Source organism: Bubalus kerabau, chromosome 4 (assembly GCF_029407905.1).
Source record: "Bubalus kerabau isolate K-KA32 ecotype Philippines breed swamp buffalo chromosome 4, PCC_UOA_SB_1v2, whole genome shotgun sequence".
Classification (NCBI taxonomy): Eukaryota; Metazoa; Chordata; class Mammalia; order Artiodactyla; family Bovidae; genus Bubalus; species Bubalus kerabau.
Genome location: NC_073627.1, coordinates 76,543,918 through 76,561,791, shown reverse-complemented (window position 1 = coordinate 76,561,791; position 17,874 = coordinate 76,543,918). Strand labels below are relative to the sequence as shown.

Below are 17,874 nucleotides of genomic sequence, written 5' to 3'. Positions count from 1 at the left end.
TGCCTGCCAATGCAGGAGATGTGGGTTTGATCCCTGGGTCAGGCAGATCCCCTGGAGAAGAGAACGGTAACTCACTCCAGTATTCTTGCCTGGAGAATTCCACGGACAGAAGAACCTGTTGGGCTACCAGGTTCTGTAATAGAGATCAATAGAGGCTGAGCAAATAAACAACAGTGAACTAAGATCCCATATGTCTCAGGGCACAGTCCAAAAAAAAAAAAAAAAGGACACAGCAGAGCATTCAGATTACAAGGTGGTTTATTGAGTTAGTGGCATGCGAGCAAGTTCTTCCCGTGATCAGCAAACGCAGGCATTAGTGCGTTTCAGAGGAGTTCAGAGGAAGGAGAGGCTGGTGGGGTCAGGAGGACCTCGAGGTCAGGGCCTGGTCATCTGGCGACGTGCAGAGCTCTCTAAAGGGGCCTGAAGCTCATCTCAGGGGCAAGTGGGTGCAGATGCCCCGATACTTGCAAAAGCAACTTTCACGCCTCACTCCTCCCTGAAAAAGAAGTGGGGGAGGGGAAGGTGAGGGCTGATACTCCCTGAGAAGCAGCAATCAACACTTTGATTCTCACCAACCCAGAAAGAACATCCTCCAAAGAAAGAAAAAACTTCCTAGTAGCTTCCCAACTTCCTGCCTGGGCTGTGGCTGCAGCTCCAGTGATACCCAGGCTGCCCCCCACTTTTTTGGACCCCCAGATGGACCGCGGTGGGACAGGGGGCGCACACTCACTGGCTCTTCCGGCGGTATTGCTGCAGCGCTTTCTCTGCCACATTCTCCATGAAGTTAGGACTGGAGACTTCCTGTGGGACCGTCACTGTGAAGGGGAAGGAGTTGAAGAGTTTCACAACCACCTTGGTGAGGCCAGACGGGATGCTGGGGTCGGAGTTGTGGGAATTCACCTGGAAGGAGAAAAGAAAGGTCACGAGGGGGTGGGGATGAGTCAACACGGACTCGGCTGGCAACTAAAGTCAGGCTTCATTCGGATCCACGGACCCCTTTGCTTTTCACTCACCTCCACTTTCTATACAACTCGGGGAACACAAATGCCCTAACCCCACAGACACACTAGTCTGTTGAGGGGTAAATGCCTTCCACGAAGGGCCAGTCCAGGGGGGCCCCACCAAGTAAAATATAGTTTCGAGCCGCCTGCTTCCTTTGGGCAGCCACTGGCCAGGTGGTGGTAGAAATAGCAGCAGGGAGAGAAAAAGAAACATTTCCTGGTACTAGAGAGAAGCTTCTTATCACTGGAGGAGAACAATGGGCCAGTTCATGAGGCTCCCTATGTGAGACAGGGCAGCTCTCCAGAAAAAGCTCTCACCCTGCAGCTGGACGGGTGATCACCCCTCAGGTGGGAGATGCGGGGTAAGCTGTTGAACCGCGCCCTTTCCTCACCCATAAAATGGGACTATGACACCCCGCCTCACTGGGCAACAGGGCCTCCGTGCACCGCTGTGCCTGAGGGTTCACTTCCTGCGGTAGGACAAGTGCTCCATCGAAAGCAGACATGGCCCCGTGAACATCTTGATCCCGTTTCACCCCCAGGGGAGGACCACACGACCTCCAGGCCGCACCTAGGGCGCAGCAGCAGTGCACGGCCAGCGGGGACTCACCGTGGAGACCTGCAGGTAGTATTGGTCGTCGCTCTGCGTGAGGTTGGCCAGCTGGGACACCCAGGTGAACTGCTCGTTCAGCTGCTTGAGCAGGGCTGACGTGTTGAGCATCTTCTGCTGGTAGGACTGGAGCAGCTGGTCGTACAGCCTGCTGAACTTCTCCGCCAGCTGCAGGGATGCGTTCAGCTGCTGGCGCAGCAGCATCTGAGAAGGGTTGCTGGCCGAACAGTCTGCCCAGAGAGGCAAAGAACACAGACAGATGACAGAAAGGTGAAGGGAGAGCTCAACAGGGATGAAGACAAATGGCAACCGGGTCACGCAGCCAGGACCTGAGCCAGAGCTACTCAGAATGCCATCTTTCCACCAAGCGTCTGCGGTCAGCCCAAGACAAAGCAGAGAGCTGGCCCTGAGTGTGACTCAGCACATGCTGTCTTCATCAAGTCTTGCTCTGGAAGATGGTGTCAGCTGAAGTAAACTGTCTTGGTGACATCACTGATTTCTCTTTGGGTGCAAGACCCTGTCTCCCTGGAGACGGGGAAGAGGGGCATTGCCCCACACCTCATGAAGCATGGCCTCGGGGCTCCGTGTGCTCAGACTAGGAGATCCTCTCACTGCCCTGTCCCCTCAGGAATCATTTCCAGAAGTGGTGGATGTTATCTGTAGCTGCTATTTGTCCAGTACTGCTATGCTTATGCTCAGGCATTACCAAGCACTCTGGATAGCAGTGATCATTAATAGTCTGATGTATTCTGACATCCAGCAATGAAACTGAGGATCACAGAGCTAAACCATTTGCCTAAAGTCATAGGATGAACGATTTGGGAGGTCAGGATGGTGAACCCAGAGCCGTAACTCCTAAACTTGGGCTCTTGCTACTCAGTCTACGGCTCTGGAAACTTCTCCAAGCTAGCCTATATCTATAGAGTTGGAAATTCTGGCCCCAAGAACCTAGGTAGCAGAAGAGCCAGCCAGGATCCTCAGACCACAAGCACACAGGGACTGAGGGCTGTGGGTCCAGGTTTGCCCGCCTGCCCACCGCAGCTGGCTACCAACCTCACCAGAGAGTAGGCAAGTTCATTGTTTTTGGTCCCCACCCCCACCCCACCCACCACAGATGGTGAGATAGACAAGAGCTAGAAACAACACTCTCTCTTTAAACACTCTCTCTCTGTTTTTCTCTCCCTTAATTGTTGAAAAATATGCCCAAAAGAGCACATGAAACTCAAGCAAGTCAGGGAAAAAGGAGGAGCTCTTTGCATGCTTCATCATGCTGGTTGTAATCATTTCTATTAAAATAAAACGTCAGGTGGAGCAAGACATAGGATTCTGAACAATAAGCTGAGTTGAGAAATACGCACAAGGACTACACTCTCTGTGCCAGGGAGTCATTGAAAATAAGGACAGCCACTGGGAACCAGGATGCAGCCTAGGGCAGTGGCCCTCACCTGGGGCGGTGCTGTCCCCAGGGATATTTGACAAGGTCTGAAAACACTTTTGGTTGTCACAACTGGTCGGGGGGCGGTGGGAGGTTACTGGCATCCAGGGGCTAGAGGCCAGAGATGCTGCTAACCACCTTACAGTGCACAGGGCAGCCCCATCACAAACAGCGATCCGGCCCAGGGACTTCCCCAGTGGTTGAGAATCCGCCTTGCAATGCAGGGGTCACGGGGTTGATCCCTGGTTAGGGAACTAGGATCCCACGTTGCATGCCGCAACTACTGAGCCCACCCACTGCGATGCATGACGCAGTGAGGATCCTGCATGCCACAGCTAGGACCCAATGCAGCCAGATAAAAATATTTTTTAATAGTTATTTAAAAAATGATGAAGCCTATCATTAAAAAAAAAAAAAAAAAGAATGATGTGGTTCAAAATGCCAGGAGAATGGAGATCGCAAAAGTCCCGTCTGGAGGTCGCAGGCAGCACACACATGCTCCAATGGCTGCAAGCACCTTAGATAAGAGGTCCCAAGTCTTCCTCAATGTAGAAAAGAAAACCAGCGTTTCAGGAAGTTGTGATCAGTGACGGTTAAGATCAGTATCAGGGGCACCAATCTGAGCTTGGGCGTCAGTAGGTCTCTTCTTCTGGCCCTAAGGTGACTTTCTCACCATGAGGCACTATGTGATTTATGGCTTTCTAACTATGGTATGTTATGGGCTAAACCCAAGAGGCGGGTGTGTGGGCTCACCTCACTCCTTCATAGATCAGCCTCATATAGCACTCGTACTTTTGCAGTGGCTTCTAAAATCACAGCACTGAGACTAGGAATATTTAACTAGACTCTGAAGGGCTGCCCAGGCACCCAAAAGAATTAAGTAAGAACAAAGCAAACACCCCCCAGGATCGACTCACTCAGTACAGGGAAATCATTAACTCCTTCCTTCCAAGCATAGACTTTTGTGAGCCAGGAAGTGTGTCACTGCTTTTATAGCTGTTTACCTCCAAGTAGGAAGAATTCCGGAGAAGGCAATGGCACCCCACTCCAGTACTCTTTGCCTGGAAAATCCCATGGACAGAGGAGCCTGGTAGGCTGCAGTCCATGGGGTCGCACAGAGTCGGACAGGACTGAGCGACTTCACTTTCACTTTTCACTTTCATGCATTGGAGAAGGAAATGGCAATCCACTCCAGTACTCCTGCCTGGAGAATCCTAGGGACGGCGGAGCCTGGTGGGCTGCTGTCTATGGGGTTGCACAGAGTCGGACATGACTGAAGCGACTTAGCAGCAGCAGCAGCAGCAGGAAGAATTCAGTCCCCTTGATAAAACAGAGAGCAACAGCGGAAGAGAGCTATTTCCTCTAACTCAGGGACCAACCAACCACAGGGAAGATGGCCAGAAAGCGAAGGTACCCCGAGGAGAGACCATATGTTCAGGGCAGAGAACATTAGCAGCAATGGTGGGGAACACCTCCCAAACACTCCCCAGGAGGGGCGTCCAGTAATCTTGGCAGGTCACCAAAATTTCTCTGACCCAGTCTCCTCCTCTGTAAGAAAAGCAGCCACCCCAGTTATTCTAGAGAGAAGAGCAAATGTTTGTAAAGTGTTGAGAAGAAGGATGTTTGGTAATAAACACACGGCAAGAGTTTGTTTAATAGAGTCCGTACTGCTGAAGCACTTCCTCGATGGCTCAGTGGTAAAGAATCTGCCTGTCCATAGTTCAATCCCTGGGTTGGGAAAATCCCTTGAAGTAGGAAATGGCAACCCACTCCAGTATTGCCTTGGAAATCCCATGGACAGAAGACTGGTGGGCTACAGTCCATGCGTTGCAAAGAGTCAGACACAACTTAGTGACAAAACAACAGAACAACAACAACATACTGTCTAAATTTTCATCGTCTGCAGCCAAAAATGAAGATGTATACTGGGTTTGGCCCCTGGGAACAGACTGACTGGAGGAAGTCACAGGAGGACAGCTTTTTAGAAAGCACCCCTCCCACAGTCAGCCTGTTAACCATGAGCTGATGTGATAAGTATTCTGTCTCCTGACCTCAGGGACAACTCTGCATCTTAACCCTCAACCCCAGATGGGGATCCAGGGAGAGCCAAGCAAAGGCCAGTCCCCCCACCAAGAGCCACAGCTGAAGGCAGCAGAGCTGGCATTAAACTCCCACCCACCTGACCCGCTAAAGGCAACCCCAGTGAGGTGCTGGGGACCTGAAGACACAGGAGACCAGGGGGCCCCTGACTCACCCACTTCCAGGATCTCCTGGCACTTCTCGCACTGGTCCTTCATCCGCAGGCATCCCGTGGAGTTGTGGCGGATCTCCTTACACACAGTGCGGTCGTTGTTTTCTGGGAACACACGGGGACAAGTCACACAGAGCAACATGGGCTGCTCCCGTCTCTCTGAGCCCTTCCACACCACTGACAAGCCCTTTGAGATGATTCTGCGGGCAGAGCAGGTTGGCATCTGGCTGTCTGCCTGAAGACGGCTGGTCCTCCAGGCTCGGACCAGCAGTGGGACTCCCTGCAGTGGGACCAGGAGGTGGTGCCGGGCCCCCCTTAGCTGGGCATGGCCACCCTCTCACCACCTTCGCCTGCTGACACCTCTCTCACCTCCACACTCCCTTAGCTGTGTGTACTTCTCTTTGGTATCATAACCCGTTTTGCTCTGCATTCTGTCTTGTCTCATTTCCCTCCCCCTGGCCAGGCAGCAAGCTCCTTGAAGGCAGGAGTTAAGATTTACCTTGGAACCTCCTTATAACAAAGGGCGACTCCCCACCCCCCACAACCTTATGGATATGCAGGAAATGCTTGTTCAGGTCAATTTGTTGTTTAGCCGCTAAGTTGTGTCAGATTCTTTTGCGACCCCATGGGCTGTAGCCTGCCAGGGTCCTCGGTCCATGGGCTTCTCCAGGCAAGAATACTGGAGCGGGTTGCCATTTCTTTTTCCAAGGAATCTTCCCAACTCAGGGTTCGAACCCATGTCTCCTGCATTGGCAGGTGAGTTCTTTAACACTGAGCCACCGGGAAACTGTTTAAGTCAGTACTCTCCTGTATTTCCAATCCATTACAAGCCAAAACCCAGTGCTGGTCTAACTGTAGCATTTAGGCGATGGGGTTGGCCAACCAGTGTCTATTGGTTCAATGAAAGAAATCACTTCAAAAAGTTTTGGCTTTTCGTGTCTATGCTAGAGTTCATTCATTCAAAAGATACTCGCTATGTGCCCATTCTCTACCAGACTCTAAGGTTATAGCCACAAACAGCTTTCTTAACTGTATAGTGAGCTGATCATATAATTCATTGCCAGTATATGCATGGCATCCATATAAAGCACCTGAGTTCCCAAGACAAAGAGGTCTAGCCCTCAGGACCAGTGGTCCACAACCTTTTTGGTTCAAGGGATCAGTTTTGTCGAAGACAATTTTTCCATGGACCGGGGAGGGGGTTGGTAGGGGAAGGTTTCAGGATGACTCAAGAGCATTACATTTATGTCTATTACATTACATTTATGTCTATTACTATTACACCAGCTCCACCTCAGTCAACAGGCATTAAATCCCAGAGGCTGGGAATCCCTACCCTAGAGGAAATAGTGTCATGCCCACCAGTTGTTGGAAGGAGCCCGGAAAACTCAAAAGAATACCAGAGTTACAAGTCCTATAGGACTAGATTTGACCAGCCCAGGGGATTTCCCAAACCAGGGATCAAACCCACGTCTCCTGCATTGCAGGCGGATTCTTTACAGCTGAGCCAATAGGGATGTCCATGAACCTTTGGGCATGTTCCTACACTCCCTGTCAGAGATGGTAGCCCCCTCCCCAGGTTGCTCCTTGGGGGATTCAGATGATACAGGCCAAGTCCTGGGCACAGATCTGAGCATCCAAGGCTCCCTGCCTCCACACTTCCTTAGCTCCTTAGCTATTCATACATCTCTTCAGCATCGCAGCCTGTTTGACTGGGTTAAGCATCTCAAAGGACTGAGTTTTTGTCCCCCTCCTTCTCACCTGTGAATTCCATCATGGGGAAGTGGTAGGGAGTCCTCTGCAGGTGGGCATCCATGGCCTGCTGGGCCTGGTGGATCATGTCGTAGAAGGGCTGAAACACATCGTGGAAGTTGAAGGGTTCCAACAAGGGGAAAGGCATCACGCTCCGGGCAAAGCGGGACTTGGGATTGAAGAAGAGTGACCCCCTCGGGAACGAGCTGAAGGGGGAGTAGTACTGAGTGTCCTGGGGCCTCCGGAGGAAGAACCGGTCCTGGAAGAGCTCGTCCATGATGCTGGACGCCCGGGTGAAGCTGTCCTCCATGACATCCATCACGTGGCTCTGCTCCCGGTCATTCTCCATCAGGGAATCGATGCGGTCACCGTTGATCCACAAGTAGAAGGGGGAGCTCTGGTTTAGGAACTCCTCGAGCTGTGACAGGAGATGGGGGATAGTCAGGGATGCCTCCCCCTTGTCAAGAGGGGCCAGGCCCATCCCAGCTGCACCTGGGACATCTCAGAGTCACAGCATGGGACGGAAGGCCCGGCTGGGACTGGCTCCCCATCTCTAAAATGTCCAGGCCAGCCCCCTTTCAGTTCTGCTGACCCCAGCGGGGAGGAGTAAGAAGATCTGTGAGGCTAAGGAAGTCACAAGACCCGTCAGGTGAGACTAGTCTTCTGTCCTCTTTGACCCCCAATCAGCCAAGCACCAACCAATAGGACTCTGGGGAAGGGCAAAATTCATGAGTCCTAATTGAGCAAGGCCTGCAGGGGAGGGTAGATAAATATTAGCATACTAAAAATTCTTAATTCCTTTTGCTAAAGAGGACACAGGGCTCTGCCCTACCATGGAGCCATTTGTTAACTTATGCAGCTAAGAATAGCTGGATGAGAGTCTTTTAAGATGGCAAATACTTGGCACAGGTGTTTTTCACATTCCCACATTACTGCACTCATAGCAGACATTACCAATCAATCACACACTGCAGCCAGAACTAATTAATTGCAACTGGCATGCGAAATGAAGCTGTGATACTGTGATTTATCTACCTTGCAGTGCAGGGTACATGAGTTCAAATCCTGGATGGGGAACTAGGATCCCACTTGCCACGCGGTAAATTTCATGTAGGTAAAATCATTTTTAAAAAAGCCACCAATGGGTGACCAGCCCATTGGTCACCCATTAAAAAAATAATAAAAATAAAACGATATGAGTCAGTCATATATATATATATGGTCTGGTTCCTGCCAAGAAGGTCCTAAAGATCTTGGGATTTCCTGTGATAAGAGCAATTAAGATGTCTTGTTATGTTAGGGAGGTAACTTTTGAAAAGCAACTAAGGATGGGGGCTGACTGTCAGGGAGCAAACTACACGATTAAAGGGCTAGTGCTTTCGGGCCCCAGCCCCTGATCTCTACAGAGGGGAGAGGGACTGGAGACTGAATCAGTGACCAATGGCCAATGATTTAATCAATCATGCTGGTGTAATGAAGCCTCTATTAAATCCAAAAGGATGGGCTTGTAAAGCTTCTGGGTTGATAGACACGTGCACCAAGGAGGTGCAAGAGACTTCTGCACTTGGAGAGGCCATGAAGGCCCCCCACCGCTCCCCATCCCTAGCTCTGGGTATCTCTTCCATCTTGCTGTTCCTGACTCATATCCTTTTATTTTTATTATTTTTTTAATGGGTGACCAATGGGCTGGTCACCCATTGGTGGCTTTTTTAAAAAAGATTTTACCTACGTGAAATTTACCCCATGGCAAGGGGGATCCTAGTTCCCCAACCAGGGTTTGAACTCATGTACCCTGCACTGCAAGGTAGATACTTAACCACTGGACCACTGGGGAAATCCCCCGAGTTATATCCTTCTATAACAAATTGATTATCTACTATGTAAAATGTTTTTCTGGGTTCTGTGAGCTTCTCGAGCAAATTAATGCTTGAGATTGCCTACAGGGGCAATCCACCTGTAGGAGACTTGAGTTCGATGCCTGGGTCAAGAAGATCCCTGGGAGAAGGAAATGGCAACTCACTCCAGTACTTTTGCCTGGGAAATCCCATGGACAGAGGAGCCTGTCAGGCTACAGTCCATAGGGTTGCAAAGAGTAGGACACGACTTAGCGAATCAACAGCAACAAAAGGAAGCAGTCATGGAACTCTCTAATCTACAGCCAGTCAGTCAGAAGCACCTGCACTTCTGACTGGCTGTTGAAGTTGGGGGGTGGGCGTGATGGGACAGTCTTGTGGGACTGAGCCCTGAACTTGTGGGGTCTGATGCTGTCTCCGGGTAGATGGGGTCCAACTTGAGCTGAACTGCAGGGCACCCAGCTGGTGTGGGAGAATCCCTTGGTGGGAAAACGCCCCCATGCTTGGAACTCGGTGCAGAATCAAAGAAGCATCTTCAGCTCTCCTCACTCCCCACCCCAAGCTATGCTGCGCTGAGGGGGCGGGGCCCTCATCACCTGGTGGCCAACCAGTCCCGATCCACTTCTGCACACCCGCGCGTAGAACTTCATGCAGGTCTGCTTGAGGCAGGGCTTGCATTCCTCCCAGAGGGCTGTCATGGTCTCATTGCACACCCCCTGGGATGCCTTCAGCTTGTTTTCAGAATCCCTGGTGTCATTCAGGGCGTCCTAGGGGATAACAAAAGATGGCTTAGCCACAGAAACCACAGGCTTCCCCTGCCCGAGGTAGGCATGGGTGGGCCCGCCCACCTCTGCCAAACCTGGGCACATGGGGTGCTTGTTTCCATCCCTGCTCTGGTTCATGTTTGCCACCTGGATGTTCCTTCTCATCTGGTTTTAAACATCCTCCCATCTTCATCCTGCTCCTTAGTCCTTTCTGGCCCCTAGAGCGCATCTGGACTTCTTTCTCTGATGCTGTACCTACAGTCTTTACTCCAAGACATCCCCCCTCTCACCAAATACCCCACTTTCTACTCTCAACTTCAGGAATTTCAATGTCATCTTCCAAAGCTTCCCTGAATCTTATTTTTCTACAGCAACCACGGCCCCTGGCATACCACGGTAATAGGTAAGCTTCCAAAATCAAGGTCACATCTACTACCAAAACTCTCTAACATGACCATGACATTTGATCCAGTAAATCTGCAAGACTCTATCCCAAGGATTTCCTGCAATAAAGGAGAAGTTCATATGCCTGAAGATATATGTTTCAATATTCATGAATGGCCAAAAAAAAAAAATACTGGCGTCAACTCAGATGCTCAAAACTAGGGGACCAGTTAAGGAAATTGTGGTACCTACAAATGGTAAACAGGATAGCATTACCAAGGATGTTTATAATAATTGTTAAATATTATAATAAGCATTTCTCACATTAAAAAATTCATGAGTTTGAGTATAGCCACTATCCAAAAAGTATAGAAGAGAAAAAGTAGTAAGAAATAGATCAAATGCAGGTATCCTTAGATACCTAAGGAACTGTCCTAAGGTAAAAGGATTATGGAAAAACTTTTCCTCTTCTGCTTTTCTGTATTAAAATCTTGATAAATGTGGGTATTACTCTTCAAAGAATTAAGTAGACCATCCATACCCCCAAATGAAGCTACACTAGGCATGTTTGACCAGGAAGAGCGATGTGAGATCTTCCCCTACTTCGTGTTCCCTGTCCCCCTGGTCCATGTCCACTGCCTCTTGCTCCCAAATGGGGAAGGCCAACATGCCTTCTACTAGGCCAATTCACAGGCAATTCCTTTCTTTCCTGTTCCCATATTCCTCACCTGAGAAGTCATGGAGTCTTTTTCCAAACATGCTGTGCTTTATCATAGATTGTGATAGCAAATCAACTATCAAATCCCAGTGAGTAGCACAAATATTCAAGAAAAAGACTTGCCACTTCTCCGTGGACTCTAGGAGCCTTCTCATAGCATAGTGGGAATTTCTACTCATGCCAAGAAAGATAATTAAGTTTCAAAGAAAGGGCTGCACCCAGGCCAACATTTCTGTAAGTGGCTTCCATGAAATTGTGCTACAAGTTATCAGGAAAAAAATAAATGGATTCCCTGGTCAATTGGATTTGGAAACCACTTGGGTTGAATGAAGTCACACATGTTCCTTTACTGCAGAATTTCTCTGAGTCTTTATAATGATTTCACTCCATGCATTAGGGACCACAGGCCCCATTTCAGAATCTCTGTCATTAGGGTTAGGGGAGCAATAGGAGTAGAATTTGAGGATATCATCAAGGAGACTATTTATTTTTTAAAAAAGCTGGGCTTCCCAGGTGGCACTTGTAAAGAACCCACCTACCAATGCAGAAGACATTTAAGAGAAGCAGGTTCGATCCCTGGGTCAGAAAGATTCCCCTGGAGGAGGAAATGGCAACCCACTCCAGTATTCTTGCCTGGAGAATCCCATGAACAGAGGAGCCTGGTGGGCTACAGTACATGGGGTCTCAAAGAGTTGGACACAACCGAAGCGACTTAGCACAGCGTAAATAAGCTGTTTATTGAACAATAGTAGTTTAGTTTTGTATGTTCACCAGTGTACCTAGATGTCTCTTACAAAGTAGTCCAGAACTCAGATGTGAGCAATAGTGTGTGCCTGCTGTACCCCAAAGGTATATTACTCACACTAGATAAGCTTCCTGAAGGTAGGGTGACATCCACCTCCTAACCTGTGACAATGAAAGACCCTACCCAAAGCCGACCTTGGAGCTTGCACACAATCGGGGTTTAGAAAAATCTACTGAAATGAATCTGGGCAGCAGGCCCTAGGCCAGGCTTGAAATGAAACCAGATCCAAAATCTCACCCCTTGAAGCTTTCAAAAGCAAATAAACCTTCCCTATTTGTTAACCACAGCCCTGGGTATCAGCTGACACAGCCGGGAAGGAAAGACAGAGGGTCACCATGGCAACCTGGCAGGGCTTCCCCATGCCCTCCCTCCAGCACAGAGGATCAAGGTAGGGGCAGCTCGGCTCTTCCTTACCTCTTTCTTCTTCTTGGCTTCCTCTAGGGAGCTGAGCAGTAATTTGCGCTCTTCGTTGGTTTGTTCGATTTGGGTCTTTATCTGTTTCACCTCCTTGAGGGCATTTTTAATTTCTTTATTCACGTACTTACTCCCCTCGGTGGACATTTCTGCAGGAAAAGGGCAGGCAGGTGGATGACGTGAGAGGAAGGGATGGTGCTGGGAATACAACCCTGGAACCAGTTTAAAGGGTCAGAAAGGCCAGGGGGTCTAGGGGATGCCAAGGCTGGGGTCTCCCTGGAAGGCACCTTCAGGGTCCCAGCTTCACCCTGACCCGGGTTCCATTCCTGGTGTTCCATCTCCAGGGCACACTGAAGACCCAGGGCCTGAGAATCAATTACAGCCAGCTGCTCAGAAATGCAAACACTGAAGCAGACACACCCGAGAGGAGGAATAACCTAGTGTGCTCCTGGGGTGCTGGAGGAGCAGCCTAACCAGCTGCAGAAGAAAATTTTCAAGGAAAAAAAAAATCCTGGAAGCGTAATTGTTTAAGCATCAAAATATCAAATTGTATCCTTCTGGATATAATTTCTTCTGGAATGCAGTTTAAGCAAACATCTGAATTTCATCTTTGTTCTGACGGATGGTATCAGGTGACAAGGGACATGGAGGTGAGACTGTGATCAGACACCACATCGTGTGACAAATACAATGAGATAATGTCACCGAAGTACCGAAAGTAACAGCCCGTGCTTCTCTGGTGCTTATCCTGGGCCAAGCACCACACTGGACACTTCATGTGCATTTTATTTAAGACTCTCAACACCGCCTTCACCCCACTGCACAAGTGAGGATGGAGAATCATAGTGAGGTCAAGATACTCACCCAGGGTTATAACAGCTGGGGAGGGCAGAGACAGACTCCCACCCACCTCTGATCTCAACATTAGGGTTTCTAACTACTACCCCCGAGAGTTGGTCAGCTTGCGGGACGAGAGTGAAGCAGAGGGAAGACTAGTGTCAGGAAGGACCTAGCAGAAGAGGGGAAGCAAAAGCCGGGCTCTGAAGGATGACAAGCCCTCCTAATAAATGATATTTCCTCTTTCCTGAATCCAGAGCATTGGTTTTCTAGGTGGCAAGGTGGCAGATACAGATAGTGAGCTTTATGGAAACTCCAAGGCAAGTCCACAGAGGCCCCAGTGCTCCAGGCTTCAAGGAGCGTCATGGGGGAGGTGTGGGCGCTAGGCCAAGCGGACTGGGAAGGAACAGCTGAAGGAGATGCGGCAGTCAGAAAGGGCTTGGGTTCCACCTGAAAGTGCCTGGAAGACAATTTGACCACAAAAAGCCTGGGCTGGCGACAGAGGGCTCAGAGAGGGGCCTGAGCAGAGCAAACCAGATCCAATACACAGGGAGGAAATGGTCTCTGACCCCTGGGGGCCTGGTCACTTACCCTGGAGCTCTTTGTCCGAGATTGCCCGGCCACTCTCCCAGCTGAGCAGCAGCCCCACCAACAGCAGTAGAGTCTTCATCTTGCCTCCTTCTCCGCTTCTGGAATCCCAGCACGCCTCTGTTTGTAGAGAACAGGGGACTGTCATGGCAACAGCTAGACAGCCCGCTGGTCTCCAGCCCAGCCTGCCGCCTGCTCTCCTGGAGCCCTGCTGAGGCCTGGCCCTCCGCTATGTCCTTAGCTTGCTTCACCGCCTTTTTATCCCAGGGTCTGGACAAGAAAGGATCAGTCTTGCCAATGGGCACTTTCAAAACAAAGTGGGAGGCAGCAGGTACCAGGAAGAACCCCAGGAAAGCAGCCTCATACAGAAGAAACGAGGATCTGGAGTCAGAACCACTGGACTCAGGTCCAAGCTACCCTCCTCCTGCTCCTTGTCCTCCCCTTCCTCCCCAGTTTCTACTCCTCCTCCTTCTCATCATAGCTGACTGTGCCCGAAAAAGGCACAGGAACTGTCTGCATCCAGAGAGGACAGCCATCTGACGATACCTGCTCACATCAAACTCAACTCTGAATACACCTCTCTTGGGTCACTCATCCGGCCTATCCCATCCCCTTAACGTGGGGACTGCAGTCCAGAGTGCAGCCAGCCCCCTGCTGTTGACATCACCAAGCCTGCCCGAAGCAGGCAGCACCAATCAATCACAGCACTGTCCCCAGCCATGTCGCGACACCTCCTAAAAGTGCTTTTCGAGGGTCTGAAGCTGTTTTGAGGGCCTGAGGCACGGACAGCCTCAGACCCTCTGGGTTGGCACAGGAAAATAAATCCATTTGTCATCCCCAGTGTGAGACTTGAGGCAGGAGGCGTGGATGGGGGAGTACAGCAAGGCGAGGACAGTGGTCTCCAGGGAGCGTAGAGAGGGAGGGGCAAAGCCAAAGGATTGGGGAGGGGGACGTGGAGGGGCAAGGAGCCTCCCCAGAAGAAGTCCTGCTGGGAGGAACGCCTCTCTGCTCTGCCAGGTCCCTTTCACTCAGCTGGTCTCTCTTAACCCACTGCAGAGCGTCTGCCAAGGTCCTTGCACCACACTCGGCTGGCTGCCTGAACACTGGACCAGCTGGTCTTACACAATGGATCCTTTCCCAAAAGCTGAAGTTGTTGCAAAACAGAAACCCCTCCCCCTGCATCCGTCCCCCCACACCCCTCCCCGCAACTTATCATCTGAACTCACCCGCTTCCCCTAACAAGATGGGAAGGGGCTCTCCGCTTCCTGGAATGACGCTCACCCCAAAGCTGCTCTCAGCTCCGTAGGCTGAGACCCTGGGAGAACATGAATAAGGCAAGTCTCTCCTGAGACGCAATTAGTAAGGCAGCCGGGCTGTGGTCCCTGAGCAGCGTGGGAGAGGAGAGCGGGTCACTGACCTCCCCAGAGATGGTGGGTGGGCGGCTGAGCCAGGGCGCTATTTCAGTCTGCCAGGCACTGCCCCAGCTGCTCACTGAGGCCTGAAACGCCTCAAGCAGAGACAGAGGCTTTGTCACGCCAGAGAGACAAAGCCAGAGAGAAACACCCCTTCAGCAGAGCACCCCCCATAAGTGAAGGCTTTTGAGAAATCCATATACCAGCCTTTGAAATAGGCTTGGACCGGAAGACAAGGCATTGGGTCCTAAGGAAAAGAGATGCAGGGAAGTCAGGGAAGTCAAAGGCAAGAGCACTGGATGAGGAGTCCAGAAACCCAGGGGTCAGTACAGGATCTCCCATCAGGAGCCTGGAGACCATGGGAGCCATGGAACTGAGAGCTGGGACAGGGACCTATCTCCCATTCAGTCCTCCACCTCAGAGGGGAGGCGGAACCCAGAAACATGATGGGGCCCCCCAAGGCCTACAAGCAGGTGGCAACCCCAGGATTGAGAACCCAGCCCTCCCAATCCCCCAGTCCAGTGTTCTTTCCTTGACAATGAGTCACTGAAATCTGAGCCTCAGTTTTTCCGCCTGTAAAATGGACCTAATACAGACCTCAGAGATTTGAATTTGTTCTGTAAACACAAGGGTCTTATGTCATCACAGGAAATTCTGACTCCTTCAAAAATAGACGTAGGACCAATTGTGGGCACTGGCACGATATCTTTCAGGGAAGTGGGAGGACATGTAGAGACATGACCTACATGTAGAGACAGGGACAGAGAAACTGAAGCAGGCACACAGAGGCCACCTGCAGTCAGTCCTTCCCTGCAGCAGGCTTTGCTTTAATGAAGCAATCGGCTCCTTAAAAGTACATGGGAATTAGCCAAGAGTCTTGTTATCACACCAGATTCTGATTCCGAGACTGCTGTGCTAAAAAGCTTGCAGGTAATACTGATACTCGGAGACGGCAATGGCAAATCCCATGGACAGAGGAGCCTGGTAGGCTGCAATCCATGGGGTTGCAAAGAGTCAGACATGACTGAGCAACTTCACTTTCACTTTTCACTTTCCTGCATTGGAGAAGGAAATGGCAGCCCACTCCAGTGTTCTTGCCTGGAGAATCCCAGGGACGGGGGAGCCTGGTGGGCTGCTGTCTATGGGGTCACACAGAGTCGGACACGACTGAAGCGACTTAGCAGCAGCAGCAGTAGCAATACTGATTCTAGCCGAAGGACAGTACGAGAACAGCGGCTGTGCAGCCAAATTACCCTCCCTTTGCACTAACTCCCCTTCCCTCCCATTTTCGGACCAGGGCACCTGGTTGCCAACTGTTCTGATTAAACCAGCCACTCAAAGGTCCTCCTTTCCCCTGAAGAAGCCATGGGCAGAGTAAGCTGCACAGTTCAAAGCCCAAGCTCCTCTCCTACTCCCTCCCCAAATAAGTAAACTCTACCTAAAGGAAAAACAAAACAATTCACCTGTAATTCACACCCTCCGGAGGCAAACAATAGCACTGCTTATCTTTCCTCTTTTCTATGCATTTGCATACAATTGGGTCCTTTACATCCACTATCTTCAAATACACTGTAAAAGCATACTTTCGTGGCTAATAGTCCTTTTTCCGGTGTTCCTTGTCTCGCCATTCCACAAACCTGAGCATTTAAATTGTCTTTAATTTCTGACTATTATTATAACGAACACTCTGAAGGGCATCCTTTTATAGAATTTGCACTTACTCTTAATTCTTAACGTCACTCTTAAATAGTAATAATCAGCTTCTTTTTTTCAGTAAGTCCAGAAATTCTGGAAGGTCAAGACTTGGGCTCTAATCCCAATTCTGATACCTATTTTCTGTTTATCTTTGGAGATTTATCTTTCTGTTTATCGTTCCAGATTTTCATCTATAAAATGTGACAGTTTTGAATCAGATGTCTGAAATCTGATGGAGGTTGTGTGACACGTTTCTCTGATGTACTCTGGTGCATTAGGAAGCAAAAAGAGTTTTCCAGGTGGCTCAGTGGTGAAGAATCTGCCTGCCAATGCAGGAGACTCAAGAGATGCAGGTTCCATCCCTGAGTTGGGAAGATCCCCTGAAGGAGGAAATGGCAACCCACTCCAGTATTCTTGCCTGGAGAATTCCATGGACAGAGGAGCCTGGCAGGCTACAGTCCATGGGGTACCAGAGTCCGACACGACAGAGCAGGCACACAACATATACTTAAATCAAAAGATCATACTTATAAACACACTAGCCAGAGAACTAGAGAATTAGGGAACAAAAAAGATGACTCACGCGCTCAAGCTGACTGCCACCCGTGGAGATATCAGCGCCTTTGCAAGGGAAATGCTGCAGGAAGGCTCTCGGGCCAGCTCTGCCACTAACTAGCCTGGCCTCCAGCGTCTGCGGCAGTCCTCCAAATGTCAATTTCCCCATCTTTACAAAAAGAGGTTCACTACAACTATCCTGTTTACCCCCACAGAACTGTGATTGGAGTTCATGAACAAAAGGGTACCCGAGTCCTTGCCTGTGCGCCGACCCCAGCAATTTTCGGACCCCGCCAGGCTCACAGGCGATGGGGTTCCAGTCACCTGCCTTCCCTGATGTCCCGACTCCACCCAAAGCACCCCTCTGACAGCCCTGTAACTACCAGTGATCATCCTCTCCTAGCCTGGCGGCCACCTCCACCCCCACCCCCTCGCTCATCGTCCCTGCAGCGGGGCTCTGCGTAGGGAACTGGAAGGGTGGGGACGTCTCACCGGTCAACGCTGCCCGCGCGCTCCTCCTGGCCACGCCGCGTGCACAGCACCGTGAGGCGCCCGTATTTATAGCGCTCCGCTGCGTATACACCCACTTTGGGGCTGGCTGCAAACCTGCATGACTCACGCCCAAAGAATGCCGTAGAAAGCACCGGGAGCTTTCTGGAAGCCGGCGCGGGAGGGGGTGCTGAGATGCGAGGGGCGGGCAGTTGGCTGGGTGGGAGGGGAGGTCCGGTGCAGCACTCGGCGGGGGGCGCAGGGGGGCGCTTTGGCACCGCGAAATGCTCCAGCGGAGACAGACGTTGGGG

General features: G+C 50.6%; 2 protein-coding genes and 1 long non-coding RNA gene across 4 annotated transcripts in view; 1 reads left to right on the top strand and 2 right to left on the bottom strand.

Moving 5' to 3' along the window:
* Positions 1-240: 240 nt before the first annotated feature.
* On the bottom strand, positions 241-17,721 carry LOC129649856 (clusterin). The gene is made up of 9 exons (XM_055577798.1): positions 17,567-17,721; positions 13,416-13,532; positions 11,988-12,136; positions 9,499-9,669; positions 7,059-7,467; positions 5,301-5,402; positions 1,612-1,841; positions 731-900; positions 241-496 (listed from the first exon to the last, which is right to left on the bottom strand). The coding sequence occupies exons 2-9, from the start codon at positions 13,492-13,494 to the stop codon at positions 487-489; spliced, it is 1,320 nt and encodes a 439-aa protein (XP_055433773.1). The 5' UTR covers positions 13,495-13,532; positions 17,567-17,721; the 3' UTR covers positions 241-486.
* Positions 3,397-4,360, bottom strand: LOC129649860 (uncharacterized). Of its 2 annotated transcripts, none has more exons than XR_008713315.1 (2): positions 4,051-4,360; positions 3,397-3,588 (listed from the first exon to the last, which is right to left on the bottom strand). It is a non-coding gene; the product is annotated as an uncharacterized LOC129649860 (long non-coding RNA). The 2 variants fall into 2 exon arrangements; XR_008713316.1 differs by having other exon boundaries at positions 3,397-3,584.
* ESCO2 (establishment of sister chromatid cohesion N-acetyltransferase 2) overlaps positions 11,446-17,874 on the top strand; it is a 188,122-nt gene continuing 181,693 nt past the window's right edge. The window contains exon 1 of the mRNA XM_055577796.1: positions 11,446-11,450. The gene's annotated coding sequence lies outside the window, so the exon portion shown is untranslated. The remainder of the gene's footprint in view (positions 11,451-17,874) is intronic.

Coding starts and splice junctions, on each gene's coding strand:
- LOC129649856 (XM_055577798.1), bottom strand. CDS start 13,494: ATGAAGACTCTACTGCTGTTGGTGGGGCTGCTGCTCAGCTGGGAGAGT. Junction 9,670..11,987: donor AAGCCAAGAAGAAGAAAGAG/GTAAGGAAGAGC, acceptor GTTATCCCCTAG/GACGCCCTGAATGACACCAG. Junction 901..1,611: donor ACTACCTGCAGGTCTCCACG/GTGAGTCCCCGC, acceptor TTCTCCTTCCAG/GTGAATTCCCACAACTCCGA.